At 42.5% G+C, this 26,943-nt stretch overlaps 2 protein-coding genes across 6 annotated transcripts in view; one reads left to right on the forward strand and one right to left on the reverse strand.

The window, feature by feature from the left end:
* Positions 1-2,478: 2,478 nt before the first annotated feature.
* On the reverse strand, positions 2,479-21,314 carry ptpn18 (protein tyrosine phosphatase non-receptor type 18). Of its 2 annotated transcripts, none has more exons than XM_071458713.1 (16): positions 21,073-21,314; positions 14,128-14,236; positions 13,758-13,834; positions 13,438-13,533; positions 13,100-13,138; positions 12,629-12,697; positions 12,330-12,392; positions 10,766-10,908; positions 10,348-10,414; positions 9,849-9,923; positions 9,187-9,279; positions 7,403-7,455; positions 5,326-5,442; positions 4,443-4,648; positions 4,080-4,169; positions 2,479-2,826 (listed from the first exon to the last, which is right to left on the reverse strand). In XM_071458713.1, the coding sequence occupies exons 1-16, from the start codon at positions 21,142-21,144 to the stop codon at positions 2,753-2,755; spliced, it is 1,443 nt and encodes a 480-aa protein (XP_071314814.1). In that variant the 5' UTR covers positions 21,145-21,314; the 3' UTR covers positions 2,479-2,752. The 2 variants fall into 2 exon arrangements, with proteins under 2 accessions (XP_071314814.1, XP_071314813.1); XM_071458712.1 differs by having other exon boundaries at positions 9,849-9,926; positions 21,073-21,313.
* Positions 21,315-22,577: 1,263 nt separating this feature from the next.
* Positions 22,578-26,943, forward strand: part of gripap1 (GRIP1 associated protein 1) — a 35,738-nt gene continuing 31,372 nt past the window's right edge. For 2 of the 4 annotated variants that reach the window (XM_071458709.1, XM_071458710.1), the window contains exons 1-6: positions 22,580-22,767; positions 24,358-24,424; positions 25,758-25,819; positions 25,976-26,002; positions 26,334-26,441; positions 26,525-26,687. In XM_071458709.1, the coding sequence (XP_071314810.1) occupies positions 22,720-22,767; positions 24,358-24,424; positions 25,758-25,819; positions 25,976-26,002; positions 26,334-26,441; positions 26,525-26,687 (475 nt within the window). In that variant the 5' untranslated portion in view covers positions 22,580-22,719. Of the gene's footprint in view, positions 22,768-24,357; positions 24,425-25,757; positions 25,820-25,975; positions 26,003-26,333; positions 26,442-26,524; positions 26,688-26,943 lie in introns of all 4 variants that reach the window. The other 2 variants (XM_071458707.1, XM_071458711.1) reach the window with 2 other exon arrangements.

Here is a 26,943-nt window from a genome sequence, read left to right on the forward strand (position 1 = left end):
TCCAGGGTCACTGTGAATTCATCATTAAATCTCTTGCTGCCTCGCTAATCAGTGTGTTTGTGATGGTTTGTTATGTGAGGTAAACTGAACTATTGTTATATTTGTGTATTAAATTCACCCTGCGTTTTACATTATTGTCGCTCTGTTGTTATGATTTCAGGGTAGATGAGCTGAGAATAAAGGAGGAAACAGATCCTGACACACACATACACACACACACACACAGCTGATGATACTTGTGCTTTGTGGACATCCTTTATTTGCCACAACTCAACACGGAGGGAGTGTTGCACACCGGTGACGTGACGATGCCAGATGTTTGTAAAGTATTAAAGTCCCAGTGAAGCTGAAGTCTGAGCATCTTCCGTTTCTGAGCATGAGATCAATGAAACTGATCTGATCTTCAGGACTACTTGATATTCCAGTGAGGTTTAATGAAATGGTTCAGAGTTGAGTGGATTTCATGGCTTCACGAACGTGTCCTCCATCTGTGGAGAGAGGAGCTGCAGACACCTCCACTCAGATCAGATCAGGAGACTGTGAATGAATCAAACTGCAACCATGAGACTTTCAGAAATGTAAACAAAGCCGACTCTTCACTGCTGCAGCCAGAGGAACCTGCTCTGAGTGAGAGCAGCAGGCACGATGCTGCTCTGTGCACATGAGAATCTGTGTTCATCTCTCACACTCAACATCTCAACATAATTGTGGATATTTTCCACCATTTCCTGACATTTTATTCACTGAACAATCAATAATGTTGGTCATTAAAGAAAAATGTCAGATCTGCTGATGATGAAGATAATTGCTGGTTGCAGCCTGACAGTGATGGAACAACACGACCTTTGTCTTCATCACTGGACTCAGAAAAAATCATTTTACAGAAGAAAACTTTAAAAGAAACGAGCTCAAAAGAAACTAAAACTAATTTTTAAAACTAGACTCTGACACAAGACCAGGTCATTGGTCTTCATGATGGAGGACCAGACATGTTGATGTTGTGCAGCAGTGGTGCTAGTGATCAATCAAAGTACACCAGTGGCCTGAGGGCCCCTGGAGGTCTGGGGCCCCTGGAGGTCTGGAGTGATCCAGCTTTGTTCAATAATATTCAACTGGATCAATTTATGGATATTAAACTGATCAATATATTAAATCAACTGAAGCCTCATCTTCATCTTCATCAGAGCTCAGATTCTCACAGTGTAGTCGTGTCAGGATGACATCACTTCACAGCCAGACATGATTACACACACACACACACACACACACACACACACACACACACACACACACACCAACTCTTTACATGGACATATGACATGAAAAAACATGAATCTGTCCTTTAATCTCTCTCTGGATGCCTGTGGTCTGTTCTCCACCGACAGAGCCAACACCCATGACCTGCGTGTGTGTGTGCGTGAGTGAGTGACTTTTGGTAACTCCTGGCAATAGATGGTGTGTGCTTTGTGCAAAGTAGCAAAATACACACACACACACACACAGCTGGCAGTGGGAGAGTAGCACTTAGTGGTTTTGGAGAATCAGAATTACTGACGGACAAGTGTGTGTGTGTGTGTGTGTGTGTGTGTGTGTGTGTGTGTGTGTGTGCACTGAATCACCACTATCTTTCATAACCTGATTCAGATCTGATGATGTCACACACGCATGCACACACACACACACACACACACACACACACTGGCCAGTCACTGCCAGAGGTTTAATTGAAACCATCTTCTTCCTCCGTGTATCTGTTTGTTCTTTCTCTTTTACAGTTGTCTTGGACCTGGATGCCGTGTGTGTGTGTGTGTGTGTGTGTGTGTGTGTGTGTGTGTGTGAGAGAGAGTTCTTGTTTTTTCTCCTCGTCTCTGAAGTGAAACTGACTTCATCGTCTCTCTCTCACACACACACACACACACACACACACACACACACAGTGTCTGTGTCTCCTGCTGGTTCTCATGTTGCTCTGTTGCCCCCTGGTGGTCAGAACTCAACCTGAAGCCTGTCTGAGTTTTTCCATGTGTCCTCTCTGCTTTAAAACAGTTTATCAAACTGAGCAACTTCTTAACTATTAAAGCTTCATTTGAACTGAACACAGATTCTCTGACAGTGATGAAGCTGTTACTCTCCTCTTCATCACTGCAGCTCAGATTCATACACAAAAATGTCCATATATGAAATAAATGTACATGTAAAATAAAAGCACATATGTAAAAATTAAATATGAAACCTATTTGAAATTGGAAGAATCTCATATATTGACACTCTGTATATGTCGAGCTAATGTAAATATGTATGTCTATGTATGTATGCTTATATTGTAGATGTGTTATATAAATATATATCCATCCCAAAGCCTGTGAGTATGTTGATATTATAAACAGTAGGGTCCAAAGTGTGAGTCCACTTTCCTGAGTATGAAGAAAAACATGTTTAAAATCAATGAGAAAATAATCAGAAAACATAGAATTTTTATAGGTATGATGTTTTAATAAACTTACATATATAAATTAAATAAACACTGTTCCTGGTCTGATGGTTGTTACAGGGTTAAATATGATGGAAAAGTTCATAAATGGATTTGAAAAATTCACACACATGCACTGAGAATCAAACTTTAACAACGATTTTTAAAGTACAAACACACACAACAAGTGTCACAGTCCAGGTCACTTCAGGTCAGTTAACGTTAATGCGCTGATAGAGTCTAACAGTCTGCTGTAAACCAGTGGAGTCCAGCTGAAGCCGTTCATCTCTCCAGCCGGCTCCACTCAGCAGGAGGGTCTCTGGGTCCTCTGGGCTTCTGAATACGACAGTTAAACCCTGAAAAATAACACAAACACATTTAAATACACAACCCAGACACCACAGTGACACACAGTTAAACACAGAGTTAAAGGAGCAGTCCAACCTCTTCTTCTCTGTGTGGAGGTGGTTAGCCTAGCTTAGCACAAAGACTGAAAGCAGAGGGAAACTGCTAGCCTAGCTCTGTCAGGACATCTCTGTAGCGACCGGTCCTTCCTGTGCTCCGCTGCGTTTAGCTGACGGTAGTTTCTCGACGCTGTTTGTGTGTGTTCACGTTCAAAGGATAAAAATACAGACACAGCAGGACGTTGGTAAACTTCCCTCTCTTCAGTCACCTCGTTTGTTTAAGGAGGAGCTCAGGTGTTTGGTTTCTCAGGACCTTTTATATTATTGAGCCTTAAGTCTTTCAAACAGTAGGTGTGATATGCTGATGATGTCACGCACTTCCCTGCACCAATCACAGTTTAAATCACAACAGAGCTGCAAATTGGGAGGGCCCATTCATTTCTCCCGTCGACGATAGATGTGTCCCAACTCAGGGGCCACATCCTTCAGGGGCCACAGTACAACTACACTGTCCCATTTCACAGGCTCCTTCAAATGCAGCCGAGACATGTGACCTTCAGGTGGATCCTTCATGGCCCGACATATCCCAAGATGCATTGTGTTGATCACACTGTTAAATGTAAGTATTGTGCTTCAGCTCAATTCAACAAGTAATGATACAACTGTTACAACCAAGGGCCAGGTGAGGACAGGTGAGGACAGGTGAGGACAGACTGTACAGGTGAGGACAGGTGAGGACAGACTGTACAGGTGAGGACAGACTGTACAGGTGAGGACAGGTGAGGACAGGTGAGGACAGACTGTACAGGTGAGGACAGACTGTACAGGTGAGGACAGGTGAGGACAGGTGAGGACAGACTGTACAGGTGAGGACAGGTGAGGACAGGTGAGGACAGACTGTACAGGTGAGGACAGGTGAGGACAGACTCTACAGGTGAGGACAGACTGTACAGGTGAGGACAGGTGAGGACAGACTGTACAGGTGAGGACAGACTGTACAGGTGAGGACAGGTGAGGACAGGTGAGGACAGACTGTACAGGTGAGGACAGACTGTACAGGTGAGGACAGGTGAGGACAGACTGTACAGGTGAGGACAGGTGAGGACAGACTCTACAGGTGAGGACAGGTGAGGACAGGTGAGGACAGACTTCACAGGTGAGGACAGGTGAGGACAGGTGAGGACAGACTGTACAGGTGTACTGACCGATGCCACCAGGTGAGCAGAAGCTGGATGTGTCTGTGACTGAAGAGGAGAATTCTTCATAATCATCATCTGTGCGTGAAAGTCGTTCAGCTGGAAGAGACAAGAGTCACTTCATTCACTCATCGACATGTTTATTTTTCTTTCCTTCGTTTCTTCTTCCTCCAAACCTCCATCCTACAGACGCAGGTTATTTATAACCAAATATATATAACCAAACACACACACACACACACACACACACACACACACACACACACACACAGACACACACACACATACACACACACACACACACAGACACACACACACACATACACACACAAACACACACACACACACACACACACACACACACACACATACCTGGCACCAGTTGATAATCTCCGTTGCTGTGTGGTGACTGTAGTCCCTCCCCTGGCCTGTGATTGGCTGACGTTGCTATGTCATAGATGGGCGTGGTAGAGAGCTGCAGGCTTTGTGGTTTCGCTCGGGGTCGGACGGTGCTGTAGAGCGGAGCAGCTGATGCTCCTGCGGGGTCGTTGTCATAGTGATGGGAGGAGGGCAGGGTCCTAGGAGCAGGAGGACAGAGTTCACTGTGATACTGGGTTTAAAAAGGACGGTCAAATATTCAGAGGGTGTGGGAACAAAAAAAATAAAAACTCAGGGTGAATCAAAATTAAGAGATGATATAAAACTCACCAGTGACACACGTCAAAACATGACTTTTTGACCTGCTTTTTATGAGGTATTAAATAATAATAGTTCAATTCCTAAAAAAAATTCAAGTCACTTTTTCATAAAAATATTACGTTCAGAGTCAAATTATGGGACGCAAAGATTTTTACGTTATTAACTCATGAATCAGAACTTTTATGCAGTAAATCAAAGTTTTGACTTATCTTCACAGTTTTTAATTAAAAAGTCATAATTTTAACAAGTAATGTGTCAAAATTATGTCTAGTAGCTTAAATTACCCCAAGTATTTCCAGTTTTTTATTTCTAACATTTAATCTACATGTTCTTTTTCTGGCAGAACTGAGCTTCTATATACAGAGAATCTGTACAAGGCAATAAAAACATATCAAGAGACCGATACAGAAACTACTCTCTCTCTCGTTCGGTGAGTTCAGCTTTAGAAAACGAGTCTTTTAATTACATAAACAATACAAAAATATGAGTCTCCACATTTTCTGCCTCCTAAAACTGAGAGAATCAACTTGAAGAGGAACTTAAGGTGGTTCTTTACCTGCTGGTTCTGGGTGGAGCTACAACAGAGTGGGCGGGGTTTGTTGGAGGTGGGTGGGGATGTTTGGGCTTGTTGACCACAGCATACGTATCGTTCATGTCAATCAACTTTGATGATCTGTATGCAGACAGAGAGGGAGAGAGATATGAATAAATGTTAGCTGCTAACCGGAGCTAAATCATCGCTCCAACACATCCCAGCTAGCTAGCTATCACGCTGATGCTACCGAACATTAACTAGAGTAGGGAGATCAGACATCCCCGTTTTCCAGGGACAGTCCCTGTTTCAGTGGCCTGTCCCAGGAAATGTCCCAGTTTTAACTGAGAAAAAGACGGTGCAGCAGCAGAGAGGCAGACGTCTCACAGTGTGTTTGTCTGGGCCACCAGAGGGCGCCGGCTGCTCGCCATCACAGTTTCACTCTTCTTCTGCTGCTGACCACACGCTCGCCTGGTTTTAGAGGAAGCTGCTGCGTCAAAAGCTGCTGCTGTGTTAAAGACTTCACCACAGTTTATTATAGTGCAGCAGTTACCATGGTCAAAGTTCATGGAATTTAATGATAAACTGACCATCAGCTAGAAACGGCCCAGGTTGTTGTGGTGGTTGTAGTCACTTTAACCTGGAGTCAACTCTGTCTCTGAAACTCTGTCTCTGAACTAAACTCACACAGTTTTATAGGAAACATCATCTGACAGGATCATGAACTGAGACAACGCAGTTTTTAATTTATTAACAGCAGAGACACCAGGAGGTGGTTCAAGTGAACGGAGGTCTGTCAGACCAGAGACCAGGTTCACATCCAGAGACCAGGTTCTGGTCTCTGTGGTTTAGGGTTCAGGTTAATCTGGTCTAATTTGGTACAGCCTCAGCACAAGATATGTAATGTGTGTTCAGTAGTAACCTGGTCGGTTCACAGAAACATTCTGATGGAAAAATGAGACTCATCCTTCCAACCTGACCAGATGTGACACAGCTGTTAACACCTGTTTACATGAAAGCCGACATGTAGCAGGAGGATTTCAGTGAACGAACATCCAGAGTTTAAGAGTCAGTTTAACTCTGAACAAACAGCTCCAGTCTGGTTGTTAAAGGGTAAATCTCTCTGTTTCGTGACCTCCTGTCTCCCATGGTGATGATGTCACTGGTCCACAGGGCGGACCAAGATACTGTAGAAACTGTACTCACTGATAAAACACCTGGTTTTTGTACCATTACATAATTTCCTGTGAACTGTACTGTACAATATGTGTAGATCTAAACAGTAAGATATTTTGAGATCACAACTGCTGCTGCTGCACATTTACATCTCAGCAGGAAGTCACCTCAGCTCAACTTCCTGCTCCGGCCATGTGACTGCAGTTGTCATGGTTACACTGGCTGTAACCACTGTGGCCTAACCAGATTGGCTGACTGGTAACTGATTGGAATCTGATTTGTTTTTTATCTATCGAATCATCACTACCACACTTTTGTTTCTTATTTCCTCCTCTCCTCTCTTGTTTCCTCTCCTCTCCTTTCTTATTTCCTCCTCTCCTCTCTTGTTTCCTCTCCTCTCCTTTCTTGTTTCCTCCTCTCCTCTCTCCCTTTTCTCATTTTTTTGTCTGTCCTCTCTCATTTCTCACCTCCTCTTTTTCTCTCACCCTTTATTTATGTTCTTCTTTTTTTACTTCCTCCTCTTCTCACCTTCTAAATATTCTCCTCCTGTTATCTACCTCTTCTATTTTCTTCTTCCCACACATTATTATTAATCCATCACCTCCTAAATTTCCATATTCACTTGTTTCCTCTCCTGCTTTTTTTAACTTTTGCATTTCCTCCTCTTTTCTATCATTTCTCCTCTTTTATAAACCCTCTTTTCCGCTCCTTCTCCTCCTCTTCCTCTCCTCTGCCTCCACTCTACTCGTTCGCCATGGTAACATGGTAACATATGGGAATGGAGGGATGGAGGAATGGGCAAGGAGGGTGTTAGTTTAACACTTTAGGGTGAGACATCCTGTCTGAGAGAGAGAGGGAGGAAGAGAGAGGGGTGGATGGATGGGTGGAGGGATGGATGGAGGGATGGATGGGTGGGTGGACGTACCTGTTGGTGGAGGAAGCAGGTGCTGTTGTGGTTTTCTTGTCTTGTTTCTGCAGCTGTGAACAAACAGGAAGCAGAAGTTCAAATTAAATGTGATTTTATTTCCACTGTTACAGACTCATGTTCTACACGTGGACCATGAATAAATATATTCACTGATCCATCCACCTGTTTTCGGCTGCTCATCCAGTTATATATATATATATATATATATATATTTTTTTATATATATATATATATATATATATATATATATATAAAACTGATAATGATATTATTAGAATAATAGTTATATACTGGTGGGAAGTCTTGATATGAATGTAAATACATTCATGCCCTTACTGGATAATTCTACTTTCCCCCTGGTTTTCATTGGTGTCTTTATATTTTGGCCGTTATGATGGTAAAACCAGAGTTAAAGTTGAGTCTGTCACTGCCGTCTTCCTTGTTTTATATAAAGCACTTTGTAACAATGGTTCAGGAAGAGCAATAGAAATAAATGAAAAGTTTATGAGATGAAACTAATGGTTTTATTAATCATTAATAACAACGACTTTTGACTTTTTATTAACTTGTGTTAATAATAAGTTTTTAACTGGATTTAGCTTGAAGTGGTCAAACAGTCCATTACAATCTCCCCCTGAATTAAAGGAGCTATATGTAAGTTTAGCTATTGCTACATAGCCAACTTTAGCTTAACATTAGCATTCACAACTGTTTACTTCTCAGTCTAGAATAAACGTTTCAAGTTCATCAACAGCTGTCTCCAGGGGTGGAAATCAACCCTCTTGTTTTGCTTCTACTTCTATCACCGATTTTCTTCCACTGAGATTAGCATGCTAACGAGCTAGCCCTGATCCGGTCAGACTGTCTTGCTTCTTTCTGACTGAAGCGTCCAGTCTGAAGAAGCAGCTGCTCAGAGGACGTGTTATAACCTCGTCTTGTAAAAGCAGCGATGACTGAGGCTCTCGGGAGGTCTGCTCAGTAAACAACTATTAACTTATTTATGGCTCCTTTAAAGAGATAAAAGCATGAGGTGCATTTTCCACAACCTGAAGTGGCTCCTATTAATTTCTTAGGACTGATCTATAAAGAAGTAGTAAATAATGTATCATTCATTAGTTAATTAAATCTGATAATTTAATTAAAATCATTAATTACAGTTATAAACCCTTTATAAATCATTGTTATATCAGTTTGCACCTTTAAAAACATGAATAAAATGTTTCCATTTCACACAATAGTGACACTGTAATGACTGAATTATATTTTTGGAGTTGAAGCAAAGGAGAAGTGAGCAGAACAGAGAACAAATGTGTTTCAGTATCCCTTTTCATTAAGTAATATGGGAGTGAAAAGCAGCTTGTTGTTCTCGCTTTAATTCACCACTGAATCAGAGACATGAATAAGAAAATTACAGGACTCAGTGAGAATGAACAGAATGTGGGAGGAGGTTTGTTGTGGTCCCTCTCTGAGAGTGGGTCTGCAGGTGAACCTGATGTTTGTCTGGCTGTAGGTGAGTGTTGGAGTGGACCTACCTCTCAGCAGGCGTCGTCCATCAGTAGATTTTTTCCTGGTACATGCTCATCAGCAGACACTGCTCTCTGTCTGTGCTCAGCACTCTGCTGCCAAACTGTCTGCAGCAGTAGTTTTTCATACAGGAAGTCAGGGTTACTGATCACTTCCTCTTACTGCAGCTGCGCTCCGTCTACTTCCTCCCCCACTGACTCCAACACCTGTTGTGTATTACAGCTTCATAGTGATTCTGGTCCTGACTTGTGTTTTACCTCAGGCAGGTTGCAGTAGAGCTGACGACTGCTGGTCTGCAGGAGCCGTTCGAACATACAGGCCACGGCCGTGAAGATGAACTGATACTGATCCTGCAGAGGAGGAAGCAAAGAGATGACGGTCACACTCTGGAGTTTTTTTATTTCTCTCAGGGAAGCTGGTTTGTCCCGAGACTGTGTCAGGAGGTGATTGTTTTAACTTTGAGGAAGGATGTGTGTCCAGATGATTGTGTCATTTTTGTGTGAAGTTGTGTAACAGCACGTAAAGTGACCTGGTTCAGTTCATGAGGAGGAGTCAGATCTTATTTAACAGCAGGCTGCTTCATGTAGTGCAGCAAGGTTACACACACACACACACACACACACACACACACACACACACACACACACACACACACACACACGTAACCTCAATGACCCACTCAAATGTTAATTGTAACACACACTGGCCTGTGTAATAAACCAACATAACCACAACAGACTTACAACAGACATCATGTGGTCATTTTGTGTCTTTGTGGTCGTTTTATGTGTGTGCATGTGTGTGCGTGTGTGTTTGTGTGTGTGTGTGTTTGTGTATTATGTAGAGATTTAGGAGAAAAAAATGCACCATATCTGTTGACAACCCCCCCCCCCCCCCCACCGGCTGTTAAACGACCTACTTTGGTTTGGACTGCAGAGGGTCTCTGTCTCCTCAGCTCCAGGACGATCTCCATGATGCTGAAGTCTGTTGTGATCTGCTGCACACACAACACAGACACACACTGATACACTGAGACATGATCAATAAGTCTTCAATCATTTTTCCTAAGAGAATTTAACCCTTTGTTCGCTGTAGATCAATAACTGAATGTGCAGTACAGCAGTTAAATAGCGTCCAGTAAAAGTCATAATGCAAAAATAAATAAATAAAATAAGATAATAAGACTGTAGTTTTTTTGTGCTTTGTGTTTCTGTGCCAATACAACTTTTTCCAAAACAAGTGGTTTAAAGCCATTATTTCCTTTTTCGGTTCAGGTTTTATTTTCAATACCAAAATTCAATGTCACCGTTCTGACTCCTGCTTTAACTTTAACTTCTACTATCAGTGCAGAACTAGAACCGACTGAAGTGTTTCTCTGCCTCAGCACCGAGGTGTTGTGTTGTGTTATCATGTGTTACCTTGGAAACCAGCAGGTCATGGATGTAGTCAAGAGCACAGATGACTCCTGTCCTCCCACAGCCTGCACTGTAACACACACACACACACACACACACACACACACACACACACACATGAACAGATGCAGCCTGCATGTTAACTGTGCCATCGTTAGCTGGTGTTACCTGCTGCATATTCACAGCCTCCTGCTTTCTGGCTGGGGGCGTATGTGTGCGCGTGTGTGTGTGTGTATGTGTGTGTGTCTGTGTGTGATAAGCGGCCATATGTGTGATACGGCCTGTTGCATGTTAATGACCATCTGACCTGCGATCTGTACCGCTGGCAAAAACAAGTTTCAGTAATGATGTGGAATTAGCAGCCGTTTAGAGGCGAGTGGAGTGTGTTTCTCTGTGTGTGTGTGTGTGTGTGTGTGTGTACCTGCAGTGTATCAGCAGAGGCGAAGTGTGTGTTGTCTGGCTGCTTCTGGCTCTCTCCAGCAGGTCCAGAACTCCTGCAGCCTCGTAGGGCACGTCGTGATCCGGCCACGACAGGAACTGATACTGAATCACTGAACGGCTGTCCTGGAGGAGGAGGAGGAAGAGGAGGAGGAGGAGGAGGAGGAAGAGGGGTTTATTCTTTAAGCATTGGGTTTTCCACAATAACCAAAGAAACACCCCAACATGCTGCAGAAGGAACTATAATTTTCATGATCAGCCTCTCTGTCGATGACTTCTCTCTCATACTTTGGTCCATATTGCTTCAGAAAATGAGCAGAATACACAGTGTTCCGGGTGAATGTGACGTCTCTGACCCTCTGTCCAAAAATATTCAGTTTACAAGCACAGAAGAAAAAACAACAGCAAATATCCTCATTTTGAAGCTGGAAACTGTGAATTTCTGCTATTTTTCTCTATGAAAATGATATAAATTCGTAAACAATCGTCAAAATGAATAGCTTGCTGCCCATCAACTAATGAATGAATCAGCTGCAGGAGAAACACACTTTTCTACCTGTAGAGTCTGTGGGAAACTGACATTTCATGGTCACGCACAAACAGGTTTGTCCCTGACCATATGCTGCAGTTACATCCACAGATTGTAAATAAAGATGGACGTAGCCTCCGTGACGTCACTTGACGTGGAGCCTGACTCCCGGCTGATCCAGGAACAGACAAAGAGGTGGAGCCTGTGTGGAGCTGGGCCTCTGTTACATGCTGGTTCAATAACAGTGATGCTGACGCTCCCGTTAGCATCGTTAGCACAGCTGGGTGTTTTGCTCAGAGGCTAACCCGCGGCTAATTCATTACCTGGGAAATTAGCTTGTTAACAAGCCAGGTGTGGTGAGCGCTAATTAGTGCTAACATGTAAATAAACTAATACTACAACGTCACTCACCTCTAAAAACAGACCAGAACAGTTTCTGTACCAGGCTGTAAACATGTTTCTTTCTGCTGTAAAGTTGGACATTTGAACATGGGAGTCTGTGGGGACTGACTCACTGCTGGATTTACTAAAACTGTGAGATAAATATAGTGCAGTAAAAAGTACTATATTTCTAACTGCAGTGAACTTAAGTATAAACTAACAGGAAATACAAGTACCCTCGAAGTGTAGTAAAGATCACAGTAGTTGAGTAAATGTACTTAGTTATGTTCCATCACCAGTGGATGAAGAGCAAAGGTCAGAGCTCTTTAAATGCAGATGTACAATCATGAATACAAGGTCACAAGTACGAAAGTTTAGAAGCTGCAAAACAACAACAACAACAAAACCCAACTGATTTTCTTCTGCAACCCACCGGTCTTTACACCATACCAATATAATATAATATAATATAATATAATATAATATAATATAATATAATATAATATAATATAATATAATATAATATAATATAATATAATATAATATAATATAATATAATATAATATAATATAATATAATATAATATAATATAATATAATATAATATAATATAATATAATATGATGTGGAGCTCTTGCCTGCTGGTATGTGACAGTCAGATTTCTAACCACCGTGTCTTCATTGGGACGTGTCTCCCCCTGCTGGAAACACACAGAAACAACACAAACTATTTTAGTTTTGAAGGAAAAAATGTTTCATCTTATTTTCAGTTTGAGTGTGTTATGAAGCGTAGACATGTCTTTGTTTGCAGAAAAATGTGAAATCAAGAAAACTGAATTTCTCTGAATTTTTTCTTTTTAAATTTTTTTTTCATTTTATTATGATTTTCTAATAAAAGTACAGGAATATAAGAAATATGACGTCTGTATGTTCTTACACTGTGGACGGTGAACGGTCCAAATGCAGCAGACTGATGAACCGGAGCCCAGTAACACTCACACTTCTTCTGCAGAGGACAAAATGTCACCACACTTCATGTTAATAAAGATAATAACCACACACACACACACACATACACACTGAGCGTTAACAGTTGAAAACAAGACTGAAGAGAGATGTAAAAAAATATTTCTGTCTCCAGTGAGGGGAGAGTGTGGATGTCCCCTTATACCGGGAAAAAAATATATATTGTAAAAATATTATATTAAAATATCCTCATGGTTAAATCAAAATGACGAGTTATTTCATAAGAATTAATTTTTAATTGAATCATTTAGAATTATAATGTCTCAGACAAGTCACAGTTTTCCTATTAAATTAACATTTGATTAACTTTTTCTTTTCCTGGAAAAATAAATTGATTAATAGTAAACAACAACATTTTAGTTTAGTTTAGTTTAGTGTTTACCTTTCCCATCTCTATCTCTCTGCAGGCCATGACTATCACCTGAAACACACAAACACACAGGTCAGACTTTAGTCAGAGCCTCCTGAGGGGAAATTGCTTAATTCATCTGATGACAATGATGATGACGATGACGATGACGATGATGATGATGATGATGACGATGATGATGATGATGATGATGATGATGATGATGATGATGATGATGACGTCTTACTGATAAAACTAATTCTAGACTCTACATTGTTTTGTGTGTATTTATGAGCCAGTCTAATTCCTGGACATGAACTGGACACCAGTGTGTGTGTGTGTGTGTGTGTGTGTGTGTGTGTGTGTGTGACCTTGACGTCGTGCTGCCAGACCATCCTCCAGAAGTCAGTCACAGTGGAGCTGAGGGGACCCTGACAGGCGATGTATCTGTTGTCTGCTGACGCCCCCTGCAGGAGAAACACCAGCATCACAACCACAGTAGCAGCACAGAGCAAATCTGTGATGGTTTTGTTGGGTCAGAGTTTTTTTTTCTATTGTTTAGCTGAGCATGTAACACCAGAAAGTACAGAAGCCCTGAAGTGATTTTTTTTTGTATTTGCCAGGATAATCATTTTTTTCAAAATTGTTGTTCTTCATGAGATGAAGAAGAAAGAAAAGGAGCAGTCGATACCTTGATAAAGCTGGCGTTGATGTAATCAGAGTCAGAGTCTGAGGTCAGCAGAGACAACACCACCCGAGACTGGTCATCTACACACACACACACACACACACACACACACACACACACACACACACACACACACACACACACACACACACACGGTGTGAAAAGATCCCTCCTCACACATTCAGTGATGAGGAAAAAACTCTTTGTCTTCATTCAATGTAAGATGCACTGTACTGTCCTGAATATTAGATGATATGTGTTTCTGGAAATCAGGTTTAAGAAAGTGAAGGTCGAGACAGGAAGGACACAAAGGAGACAGAAGGAAAGAATGAGGGAAGGAAACAAGGATGCAGGGAAGGAGGTGGGCTCCCACATGGCAGGATGTCTTTGTATCTGTTCTTCTTGATGTTTTCCTTCAGTGCGCCGGACTCAGTGGTCAAACCCAGATCTCTCTTCAACAGCAAGGTCTGTGAACGCACCACCTGTTTCACACACACACACACACACACACACACAAAGAGCTTAGTGTATATATTGTAGGATATGATGAAAACATCACAATCAGGTGTGTAGTGGAACTGACTAAGTAGCCGGGGCCCTTCCTCTGGGTAGTAATGATAAAGGTTGTTTGTGCTTCATGGGAAAACCCTTCAGACATGAGTCAGGGACATTTTTAAAAAATATATTCAATCCATAGTTAACATTCTCCTGAAAAGATGCAAGAAGTGAGGATGAGTGGACGACAGGAGAACAGAGCACAGAGCTCTTAGTGAAGATGAACATTATCAATGAGCTGCAGGTCTCTTTAAAGCATTATGGAAGTTTAAGGGCGAGTGTTGTTGTGCTGTTACAATACAGGGGGCAAACCTGCACCATGTCTATCCAGCAACAGACAGACCATAAACACAGCCCCATTTAGAGTAAAAAAAAAAACAATGATGGATGCTACCATTTACAGATGTTCCCTAAACACCTCAGATGCAAGCGATGGGTAGATTCTACCTACAGCTCGTGTCTTTATGGGAGGGTTAAGGTGGTTTATTTGTCATTGCAAAATGTACCAGTATGAGGGGCCATTGGGGGCCTCTTTTCCCTGTGGGGGCCTCAAACATTTGCTTGGTTTGCCTCTCCTAATGGTGCACCTCTGGTTTGCACACTGCCTGAAACGTCCATACAACACATCTATAGAGGATTCAGCCCTGATCTATATAAACTGGGTTTGACTCATTACATCTGACTGATTGAGTCGTTACTGACCTGCAGAGTCAGCTGGTCCCAGATAAACAATCTATAAGACAGAGATTTAAGATGTGGTGCAAACAGATGATTTCATCAAGAAGAGAAAAAGGAAAGTCTGCATGAAGACGTGTATATACACAAATGTATACATCAGATGTTCACTTTAATACAGTGAGAGTGAGAGAGGTAACCATTGCTGTGAGGATCAGTCCAGTGATCAGCCAATCAGGACACTGTAACTCACAAAAAGCATCTGTGGACAGATTCAGTGTTGAGGTTTCTAAGATTTGTAACCAATGATCTAAACGAGCTCAATGAGCAGCTACAGGAGAATTCCTACTTTTTTTGGTCAGTTCCCTCCTGTTTTCCCCACATGTGACAGTTGAGATGAGATGAACAGCTGAATAACGAGCTTGATGGACACATTATTAACCAGAATGTGGACGTTTGACGCCTGAAGAGCATCAGGAGCTGCAGCTGCTCTGGCTGCATGCAGCAGGTCACAGTGATGCGTCTGCTGGAGACACAAGATGTTCTGAAACAAAGTCTTTACAACATCACACCCCCGCTTCACAGCAGGCTGGTGCAGAACATGTTCAAACGTGTTGTTGAAAACGCTCTTCACATGTCTCTGATGCTTCATGTGAATCGTGACCTCCATGACAGGACCCTGGCTGCCCACTGACTGTCTATTTTTATCCACAGCAGAGCAGCTTCCTGTGGATGTGAATCTGCATCACACCTGAACTAGTCTGACCAGGAACCAGACTGATGTGAACAGAGGCCCAGCTCCTCTGAGCTCCACAGGCTGCTTTTACTTCAGAAACACCAAAAGTCACATCCTCAATTTCACACAGTTCACACTGTCTTTGTCTGCATGTGTTTACACACAGACTCACACACTGTGTAAACCACAGTGTGTGAGTGTGTGATGACTCGATTGTCCTGCTTCCTGTTTGAGCTGTTTGTTATTAGAAGCAGCTCATCTGTCAGACTCTGTGGTCGAAGCACCACACACTCACAGTGTCCCTGAGCAACGGCTTCATCTTCTTTATGTCTCCCTTCATTTATTTAGTTATTTATTCATTGGTATGTTTTTGTGTTGAACTACTGTCAACCTCCTTGTTATGTCATTGATTTCCTGGCCAGATTCAGTGTCAGTTAACTTAAAGCTCCACACAGTCTAAAGGTAGATGTCCATGTGTTTGTGATTATAAAGCAGGTCTAGGTTCTATATTAATACTGTGAAAGTATCAAAGCCTCAGTCCACAGAGAAATGCACACAGCCTGTATTCAGACACTGAGCCTTAAAACCAGCCGTCAGGACTTCTGGAACTTTGTGATGTCACAATAAAGCAGTCACTGCTCTCAATAACGCCCCAAAGCCCCGCCCACCTGGACCCTCCATCCAACCTTGCAGGATTCGGTTTCTCTGAGTGTTTACCTGAAATCTGCTATATTTCACCTGTGTGTTTGTTATTTAGGACACGTCTATACTACCTGACTATGACATGACTGTGACTTGTTGTCACTGAGTGCGGCCCTCCTCTGTCATCACGAGTCAACAGTAGAACACACTCATTTTGCTGAGCATGATGGGAACTCTGCATGAACGCTCCTCTATATAACACAACACAAATATATAATTTCATTAATACAAAAGTGTCAGTAATTACCTCAAACAGCTGCTCAATGAAGCTTTTATCAAACAAACAGGAGAGAACAGTTACTTTGCCGGGGACTATTTTCAGTGGCGGATCAATCCATATTTGGTGCTCTAATGACCAACCACACAGGTCGTTTTTTTTCAACTCTGATTTGACTCAGCAGTGTTTCCTGAAATAGTGCCCCTACAGTGGCAGGTGTACTGGACCTTGGTTGTCATGGTTACAATAATAAACATGTAGACATGTACTGAGAGCAGCAAATCTACCTTCGTCGCCTTGGTTTCTATAATAACTGTCATGACTTGGTTAGGTACAGGTAAAGATGGTGATTTGGGTTAAAATAAGAACGTACTCAACATTAGACGATCTTTGTTGTCATGGTTACAATAATAACAACGAGTGGTCATGGATAATAGAAACAACATAAGCTGCTCCTGTCACATGGGAATCGAACACCGCTCTCCTGGGTCATATTCATCCATCCACCCCAACCTCCTCCTGACGTGGACTTTGTCGCTCGATAAACTACCTCACCGCACTTTTCCCTTTGCTCCTGTCATCATCACTACGACCACTAGATGTCACCTACCAACAGAACCTGACTAAGGGTCATAGTGACCTGCTGACAGACGACCTGCGACCTCGTTTCAGTCACTGATGTGTTTTAATGATAAAGACTGGAGCTGTGGCTCAGAGGAAGCAGACACATCACAGCTTTTACTGAAACCTGAAGTGAGTCAGAGGCTCGGCAGGATCTCAGCTCTGTTTCAGACACTTTTACTGGATGAGTCATTTCAGGAACAACAACAACAAGGAAGCTGCTCTGTTGAGTTAATAATGAACCAACCTGGGAGAGAATGAGGAAGCAGGATTATTGACTAACTAACTAAACAGCTAACCTGCAGACCCACCTTAAAAAACACACACACATGAACCAAACCCATACATTTATTATTGATCACCTCCATGACAGCGGCATGGAGATGAAACTTTAAAACAAAGCACCTGTTGTGTTGCTGACATTAAACAAACACCTGAGTTTGTTTCATGGCCTGAAACGTGACCGTTTGTGAGAAACAGGAAATGATAATTATGTAATATGAGACAGTGTGTGCGCTCACAGAGAACAGACCTCAGTACAGCAGGCGAGCAGAGGAGATGAACGTATGATTTAATATAACACTGAGGAGGAGAGTTTGTCAGCTGTGGCAGGCAGAGGACAGACACTAAATCACCTTCTCACTTCACAAATCTGGAATCATTAAAAAGGCTCAGAGACAGTTACTGTGAATCATAGTGTCGAGTCAGAAGTTTTAAAAACGAATATAGATATCTGTGTGTGTAGATCTGTCCTCAGCCCAGCAGCAACACAACTGAACATAACCCGTTAAAAAACACAGAACCGGTCATAGTTTCTGTTGAGTCTTGATGTAAGAGATAGTAACTGTCCTCTTACTATAGCTTTCTGTGTGTGTGTGTGTGTGTGTGTGTGTGTGTGTGTGTGTGTGTGTGTGTGTGTACTTGTACTTGCTACATAGTAAGGACCAAAAAAAGTATTTTACTAACAGAGTGAGGACATTTTGGGAAAGTGAGGACATTTTGGCCGGTCCTCACTTTTTGAGATGCCTTCAAATCACATGTTGAGGGTTAAGACTTGGTTTCAGAGTTATGGTTAGAATTAGGTTTAGGTTAAGGTTAGGGTCAGGGTCAGGGTTAGGCTCTCAGGTGTGATGGTTAAGGTTAGTCTAAGGGGCTAGGGAATGCATTATGTCAATGAGTGTCCTCACAAAGATAGAAGTACAAGAATGTGTGTGTGTGTGTGTGTGTGTGTGTGTCTGTGTGTGTGTGTGTGTGTGTGTGTGTACCTGTATTCAGCCACATGTGTCTATTCAGAGCCTCCTCTTATATAAGTTTGACCAAACAGGACACCTGATTGGCTGCTGCTCAGGACGCTTCGCTGCACTTCACTGTTCAGGTTTTAGGTTAAAAAAGAAGATTCATTCTATCTGATATATGTTATATGATGTATAATCCACTCATAAACAGTTACGTGATGTAAATTATCTCCCAGTCTTCTGTTTTTAGCAAACTGTAAAATACTCAATTGCGTTGTCTCTTCTTAGACTAAGGATCACAAGCAATGAATTTCAATATTAGTATTTTATTCTACCTATATATCTGAAGTGTTTTGTCACTTTATGATAGTTGAAACTGACTGTTTTAGTTGAATTGTACATGTAAAGGGAGTTGAGATTAACAACAGCTATAAACTCTTTGTGCAGTACATTAGTTTCATGCTCTGTTCTGGAACTAATAAAAATAAAAAATAAAAAATTGAATCTAAATCTCAAATCTGTTTATTTAATAAATCACAGATCAGAGGTCTTCAAACTGTTGGATCATCCAACTGTTGGAATTAGTAAAGGATTTATCTATTGATCCATTTTTATATTGATGATGTAAAGGTTGTTACTGATGCCGCTAGATGTGGTTTGTTTGTTTCTTTGTTGTTGTTTCAGTTATAAAAAGCATAAAGGTGTAATTTGCCCAAGCAGGTGCAACTAAGCTGACAGGTGAGGAACGACCTAAGAAGGGCTCTGATTTGCCAGTTTGACAAAAATCCCCTGAGTGGGTTTGAACTGGGTGTGCAGGTCCTTTAAGGTCACGACCTCACGTCTCTGTTAGCAGTTCATGCCTGGTGAAGCTAAGCTACATACAAACACTGTAAAGTCAGTGGAAATGAGAGAAGAAGCAGTTATTCCGTCAGTGTGTGTGCACGTGGGTGTGAGCTGCGGTGCCTGTAAAAGCTGTCACCCTGTGACACTGTAACACTGTGATGTAAGAGAGTGACAGTTTCTCCACTCTGACGTCTCCTGCTTTAGTTTGTTGCTGCTATTTCTTCCTCTGTGATGGTTTGATGACATGAGTTGGTCTTGATGTGTGAGGGTGTGATGGCGGTGTTCACAGCGCTTCACCTCATTGTTTCGTCCAGTTGGTACAAAATAACTCGACCTGTCGTCACATCGAAGCCAGTTACAGTTTCAGAGGGTTTTGTATAAAAAGCAATGTTTGCAGTTGGTTAGAAATATGATGGTGGACTGTTGGTTTGGCTGTTTGTTGGTTAGTTAATGTTTAACTTAAACAGGTTGTCTCATTGAGGTCAAGATCTTTTTTTCAAGCCGAGAGGCACCCCTCTCTACATCATACACCGTAAAGCGCTGACATTATTACAGAAACGGGCTGTGCAATGGTTGACTCCTTTCTCTACAAAAACACCAAGGTACACTTGGTTGTCTGGTGTTTCACATGGGTCTTAAAACAACACTCTGGTATCCAGGCTATTTCCCAAATATTAGTAACATTCAACATTTTCAATTGAATAACCCTGAGAGGTTTGTTTTGGCATCACTGATAACAAACTTAATGATTAATAAGAAGAAGCTGAAAACCATCAAAAGCATATTGCCGATTTCTGATGGCAGGATTAAGATGAGCGAGAGAGCCTGTGAAATATAAAGCAGCAGCATCTGCATCAAAATGTACATTACGACTGCTCACAGCATTCAAAGCTTTTCAGAAATCAATTCAAAATAAATAACTTTCTCTAAAAACATGGTAACTGGGAGATGGGTCTAATAGTATTTACATCAGTGGGGTCAAGATGATTTGAGAAGAGGATGCATGGCTGCATGTTTGAGACAGGAGGGAACACATCCAGCAGACAGAGTTAAAAACCTCTTCACGTCCTGAGGAGTTTGGTGATTGTGTTCGGTTAAAGTGCACAGTGAGAGGCATCACCGGTGACATGACTGATCTACGGTCTAGAGACTATTTTTGTTGTTTGTTGTTTGTTGTTGAAAAAGTAGAAAGTGTTACCAGTCTGAGTCATGTGGTGCTAATAAAAGAGGTATTCAGGCCACTCTTACAGACTTTGTTTAGCTTTGCATGTTTGACACAAAGCAGCCTGAAGTCTGATTAAAGCTGCAGCTCATATAAATAGTTATAACACTGGTCAAACCACAGAAACACACCAGCAGGGTTTTCCAGGAAAGTAAGAAACTTTTTCTCAACTGTGTGTGTGTGTGTGTAGTGGATAAAAACTGACAAAGAAACACTGGGTTAGTTAGTGACAGAAAACAAGAAGAGAAACACACACAGATGAACACTGATGATAAGTAATGAAACGTAAGAAGCTACAACACACAGAAGCTTCTATGGTCAAATGTTATTGATTTGTTGTCAGAAAGGCTCTGCAACCCCGTCACCACGAGTCCTGAGCCTGAAATGAACCATCTCAACCACAACCTAAATGTTGGTCTAACTCCTGAAGCTAAATTTAAACCTGTGCTGTGAGGGTTTGGTGCAAAGCCTCACGGTGATGGTGCAAAGCAACAGCTGGATTTCACACTCACGCTGTACTCCTGGTCCAGAGTGCTGGGATCCAACGTCCTCAGGGTGGACAGCAGAGAAGGCAGCAGCTCCATGTCGCAGCAGATACCAAACTTCAGAAAACACCAGAAAACATCCAGCACCTGAGCCGACCTCCTCTCTGTCAGAGCTGTGGCTGCAGTCTGACCAGCCAATACTGAAATTGAAATTAACCTCTCTCTCTCTCTCTCTCTCTCTCTCTCTCTCTCTCTCTCTCTCTCTCTCTCTCTCAGTTCTCTCTTTACTCCAGTCTGTGTGTGTTTCAGTTCTCTCTATATTTAACCCCTTAGTTAATAATTTAACAGTAGGTAATTATGTTCCTCTCTCGCCCTTTCTGCACTGGGGAGAACAAGGAAGAAGAAGAAACTTTAAATGGCACGACAAAAAGTTTAAAAAAAAAGAGTTAAGGATGGCAACTGGATTACGTTACTGAACTGTAATGTGCCAATGCGACTCAGAGAGGTTTCCTTCCTGAGAGGACGAAACGTGTGAATGAACCACACTGTGGACAGCTTTCATCAGACAGCCGCTGTCACCTGTGTGCGTCTGCAGGCAGTGACAGAGACAGATGTGCAAGTATTAACAGATCTTGACAAAGCAGAACATTAAGAATCACTTTTTAAACTTGAATTTTACAACCTCATATTCTCCCTGCAAAAAGCTTTAAGACTGTCAGCACATAGTGGAGAATAGTTTCCACCGGTCTGACCCGTCTTTAAGATCTACTGTCCAAGACCAGGCCGCAAAGGTTTGTCTAGAAATACATTTATTTACTGTGCGGTAACAAACGAGGTCACAGGTCGTCTGTCAGCAGTTCACTGTGACCCAGAGTCAGGTTCTGTTGCTAGGTGACATCTAGTGGTCGTAGTGATGATGACAGGAGCAAAGGGAAAAGTGCGGTGACGTAGTTTATAGAGCGACAGAGTCCACAAAGTACTTACTGTAGTACTTCACTGTCTTTTCCTAAACCTAACCAAGACATGACCGTTATTACAGTAACCATGGTGACGAAGGCAGGCACTGGATGTCCACAGTCTACATGTTTATTATAGTAACCATGGGTCATATCAGAGGGTTTAAAAAACACGACCTGTGGGGTTGTTCAGGTTGGAGGACTGGTTGCATACCAATTCAATTCTGGACCTGACCCTACCTGGCAGGGTTATGTAACACCTGACCTGATATAACCTGATGCATACCTGTCCCCAAAGAATCAAATAAAACGGCTACAGACAGTTTGTCACTTGAACTCAGTCACATTTGGCTTCATTAGGCTGAATAAATGTTTCATAAACCAGACAGGTGACATCAAACAAACACCGTAATGTTGCCTGTTAAGATTCATAATTATGGCAAAGAGGAAAATCTGCCTCTGCTGCAGAATTTTAGATGATGGTATTTTTATTTTTACTTAAATAAACTACCTATCTATCCATGACACAGAGGGGCAGCGGAGCCTGAAGGCTCACGGTCCTCTCCGGCTGTCAACACTGTGTAGTTCATTCCCGGTCCTCGGAAACAGCGTCAGAGTGAGAGCTCTGCTCTGTCTCCACCTCTGTGCTGCTCTGCTCTCCGTTAGCCGCTCCGTCTCCTCCGCTAGCTTAGCCTGCTAGCTAGCAGCCCAGGTAAACATGGCTATGTCGCAGGCTCTGTCAGAGGAGGAGTTTCATCGGATGCAGGTAAGAAAAACACGACGGCGGTTATTTCAGGTGTGTGGGCTCACACACAGGTAGCTGTCAGTGCTGAGGAGCACCTGTCAGGGGTGTTAGCCCACTGATGCTAACCGTTAGTCGTTGAAGGGTGGGAGTAGTAACGGAGCTCGGGGTGCTGGGTTCACGGGTTTCATGTCAGGGAGATGTCGGTCGGTCTGAGCTGGGATTTTATCTAATTGACAATAAACTGAACAAGAAGCAGCTTTCATTGACAGCCCACTGCAGCTGGCTCGGTGTCCACGGCTGTCGGGCAGAGCTAGCTTAGCTTAGCTTAGCCTCCTGCTCCGGAAGGGGCACAAGAATCCAGAGAAAGCGGCTGGATTTAGCCTCCTGCTGCTAACGCCTCTGCCTGCCGCCCTGATGGGAGTCACGGGGTTTGAGGCGGGCTAACACCCCGCGGTGTGCGTTCACCAGCGGGCTCGGTGTGTGGACACGGAGCAGAGGAGCCACACCGACACCTGTTCGCGTCCTGACCGCAGACACGGTTGGTGTTTACACACGGGGGGGGGCACACCTGGGCGACGGCAGCGGTCCAACCAGCAGTCCTGCAGCAAACCAGCCCCGTCAAGGTTTAATATTTCAGGGGTGATTCAGCTCTGCGGTCACTGAATATCATATATTTCTGTATATTTAATGAGTAAAGCAGCGGGTGGAAACATCTCAACTTGATGCCTTCACATTAAGTCTCGCTCAGCCTGTATTCACACATTTATCATGTTATTAAACCAGTACCAACACACACACACACACACACACACACACACACACACACACACACACACACAGGTAACTCGCAGTGGAAAGGTAAATCACTGATTGGACTGTTCTCCACACTTTGCATTACCAGGAGCAATGTGGGGAAACCAGGTCTGTGTGTGTGTTGTGATGTGAGCTCAGCACTAGATAAATAAAAGAAGCTGCTGCCTGAAGATTTTCTACACTGAGTTCTTATAATGAGAGAGAACAGATTCATCATGTGTGGCTGTAGTACAGCGAGCTGAGGTGGAGAAGACACAACAAAGCTCAGTGAAGAAGGGACTTCTGGCTGTTTGGAAAGAGACAAGAAGAGAGGCTCAAAGAGCCAGAGTCCCCTCCGTTAGGGACACGTCTCTCATGACAGCTGGGCTGAAGTTACAGGTTTTATTGTAGCAGGAAGATCAGTGTTGAGAGAGGCTGCTTCTTTTCTGATGAACAGTACATTACTGGTGAGAGGTGTTCATATAGCTGTCTGTTTAGTGTTTTATTTTGCCGCCACATTTATTGAATAATTGTGTAATGTAAAAATGATGGTGTTTTATCGCTGTTAAAAACACAGAGACATCATGAGCTCAGCTTTAAAACTCTCTCTCTCTCTGACGTGTAGTGAAACACACTGAGCTGTGTGTTCGACTCTGTTCACACCAGATAAAGTTCACATTTCACTTCAGTCAAAGGCTGAATGAGGAGCTACAGGAGTCCTCGCAGTCAGTGATTCAGGTTTAAGAGCAGAGTGGAAGCAACGTAATTAAACATGATAAAGACGTAAGGTGATAATGTGAAGTGTGTGTGTGTGCGCAGGCTCAGCTGCTGGAGCTGCGGACTCAGAACTATCAGCTGTCTGATGATCTCAGGAAGAACACGGCAGGTAAAACACCTCTGTGATTATTTTCTCCTTTAATCAATCAGTTGTTTCGTCCGTTTCAATAAACAGTAAGAAAACATATCAGTCATAACTTCGTAGGATCCAAGCTGACGTCTTCAGATGTCTCATTTTGTCTGAGCAGAACCCAGAGAAACAGCTCTACGCACCTTCCCCTTACACTCACACTTGTACCTCTTGTCTGCAGAAACAACACAACAACACGACAAACATACAGGTTTAGGGTGTGTGTCCATGTAGAGTATTTTTCTCTGCATCTTTTTTCAGTTGTTCAGAGCGCTCGGCCTATGAGCGTTTCTAGTTGAGAGAGAAATACTGTCACAAAAACCCAGAGTCCAGTCAAACCTTCACAATGTTTGTTTTGTCCAAACCTCAGATTCATCACAAATAAATTAAAATTATAGAAATTAAACCTACATAGGAGGCAAAAAGAAAACTTTGTCTTCCTTTCATTTTTCTGCACCGACCACAGCTGTAACTATCAAAGCTGCAGTTAGTTAACATCTGTTGACGTCTGTCGTCATCATAAAACCACCAACCAAGAGAACGTGAGGATATTACAACATGTTACAGTAAAAACGTGACGGGAGCAGCAGGCGATGACTAATGACGCTGCAGTGAAATCATGTAAAAATGTTTGAAAGCAGACGTTGAACTGATTCAGATCTGTGTGTCGTAACAAGCAGTTGAGTTCAGGTTCACGTGAGCTGTGTGTAGTTATCAGTGTTTCAGTCGCATGTGACGAAATCTCCGTCAGTTGAAACTGTTGTGAAAGTTTCACCAAAGCAGTTGTAAAATACTGTAAAACACAGACTTGACCAAAGCTGCTGTTGCAATAACCTGCGACACAGATGACTGATGCTGTGTCGTCATGGAGATACGTGGACATTAACACAAGTCTCACAACAACAACAACAGCTGAAGGTAGAAAACAGATAAACACAGTCGAGGCTGTTCAGTCAGTTTGTGCTTCCACTTACTGTCACGCATCAGTGTGCTGAATGGTAAATTTCATTTTAAACTTCACTTTGTCCGTTCCGTTTTTCCTCTAACCCTGCTCACTGTAACTGTAACTGTTTTACACGGCCAGTTAAGATACACAGATCTCATTCAGAAACTAAGCCAAGCTGTTATAATAAAGTTAAAAAACACTCTACTTCCACTCTGATTGCACTTTTTTATTCCAACTCCACACATGTATTTGCTTTACCTCCCCCCAGAATACGAGTAAATACTAATACTTAAAACTTAAAACCGTTCAAACCTTCATCCAGTTTCCGTGTGTTTCTCCAGCACTGATGATGTTGATGTGTTTCAGAGCTGAACGCCATCCGTCAGAAGAATGTGGCTCTGGAAAGAGATTTTGTCAAAGCACAGAAGGTAACAAATACTTTTATAAAACTGTTTAATACTGTTATCAATAATTAACATTTTCTACAGTCATGTGGTGCAGAAACAGGTTTGTTTCATCTCAATCTGCAGTTTTGACTCCAGAATATTCATTTTCACTGATTTTAAATGTGTTTTTTTCCTCAGGCTCTGAATAAGAGCAAGAAAGCTCAGGTGAGTTTACCTCAGGTGTACACTGGTCAGTAGCTCCCTCTGCTGTTCATCACCTGCACACACACGTGTCTAGTGCTTTAGTTTTACTTTAGTCACTGTTTAAAGTGATTTTAGATGTTTCTGATATTTGAATATTTATTATTAGTTTTAAGATTTTATTTAGATTTTAATGACTTCTTTTCACCTCTGACCTTTAATGCTTCAGGTGTTTATCGTAGTTTACTTTTAAACATTTTCTTTTTTGCAGCGTAGTTTTTTATTCTTGTCCACATCCCCTCACAGACACTCGCTGTGCCAACATGTTATACACACACACGTTGTTTTCCTGCAGGAGGTGGATGCGTTGCTGAGTGAGAACGAGATGCTTCAGGGGAAACTCCACAGTCAGGAGGAAGACTTCCGGCTACAAAACAGCACGCTGATGACCGAGCTCTCCAAGGTGAGTCTGTGTTTGAGTCTCACCCGGCACCTGCTCTCAGAGATACATCCTGTCTGTAAGGTTCATGTCATCGTGTTTTTCAGCTGTGTACACAGATCGAACAGCTGGAACAGGAGAATCAGGGCCTGAAGGAGGGAGGAGGAGCCTCCGCACCCACTCCCCCACCCAACCCTGCCTCCAGTCCTGTTGATGGAGAACTGCTCCGCCTCCAAGCTGAAAACTCCACCCTCCAGAAGAAAATGAAAGGTGTGTGTGTGTGTGTGTGTGTGCGTGCGTGCGTGCGTGCGTGCGTGCGTGCGTGCGTGCGTGCGTGTGTGTGTGTTCAGTTTCAGAGACTTGAACCTTTGTGACAGATAATGTTGTTTTCCCATCTCTGCTACAGAGAGCTCTGTTCTTTACTGCCTTATCTCTGATTGTTGCAAATCTAAAATCTCTTTCATGGCTGCTGACTGTGAATAAAACGGTTGATTACATTAGGAACCTTGAAAACTGCTCATTATCT

Source organism: Trachinotus anak, unplaced genomic scaffold (genome assembly GCF_046630095.1).
Source record: "Trachinotus anak isolate AG129_WGS33_773 ecotype Australia unplaced genomic scaffold, CSIRO_AGI_Tana_v1 ptg000022l, whole genome shotgun sequence".
Lineage (NCBI taxonomy): Eukaryota > Metazoa > Chordata > Actinopteri > Carangiformes > Carangidae > Trachinotus > Trachinotus anak.

Bases quoted from the DNA above. Each gene is read 5' to 3' on its own strand.
- ptpn18 (XM_071458712.1), bottom strand. From the start codon at position 21,144: ATGGAGCTGCTGCCTTCTCTGCTGTCCACCCTGAGGACGTTGGATCCC. The intron at 9,927-10,347 runs GTAACACATGAT...TTGTGTGTGCAG, and splicing joins ATGACCTGCTGGTTTCCAAG to CAGATCACAACAGACTTCAG. The intron at 2,827-4,079 runs GTCAGTACACCT...GTTATTTTTCAG, and splicing joins CTGCTCACCTGGTGGCATCG to GGTTTAACTGTCGTATTCAG.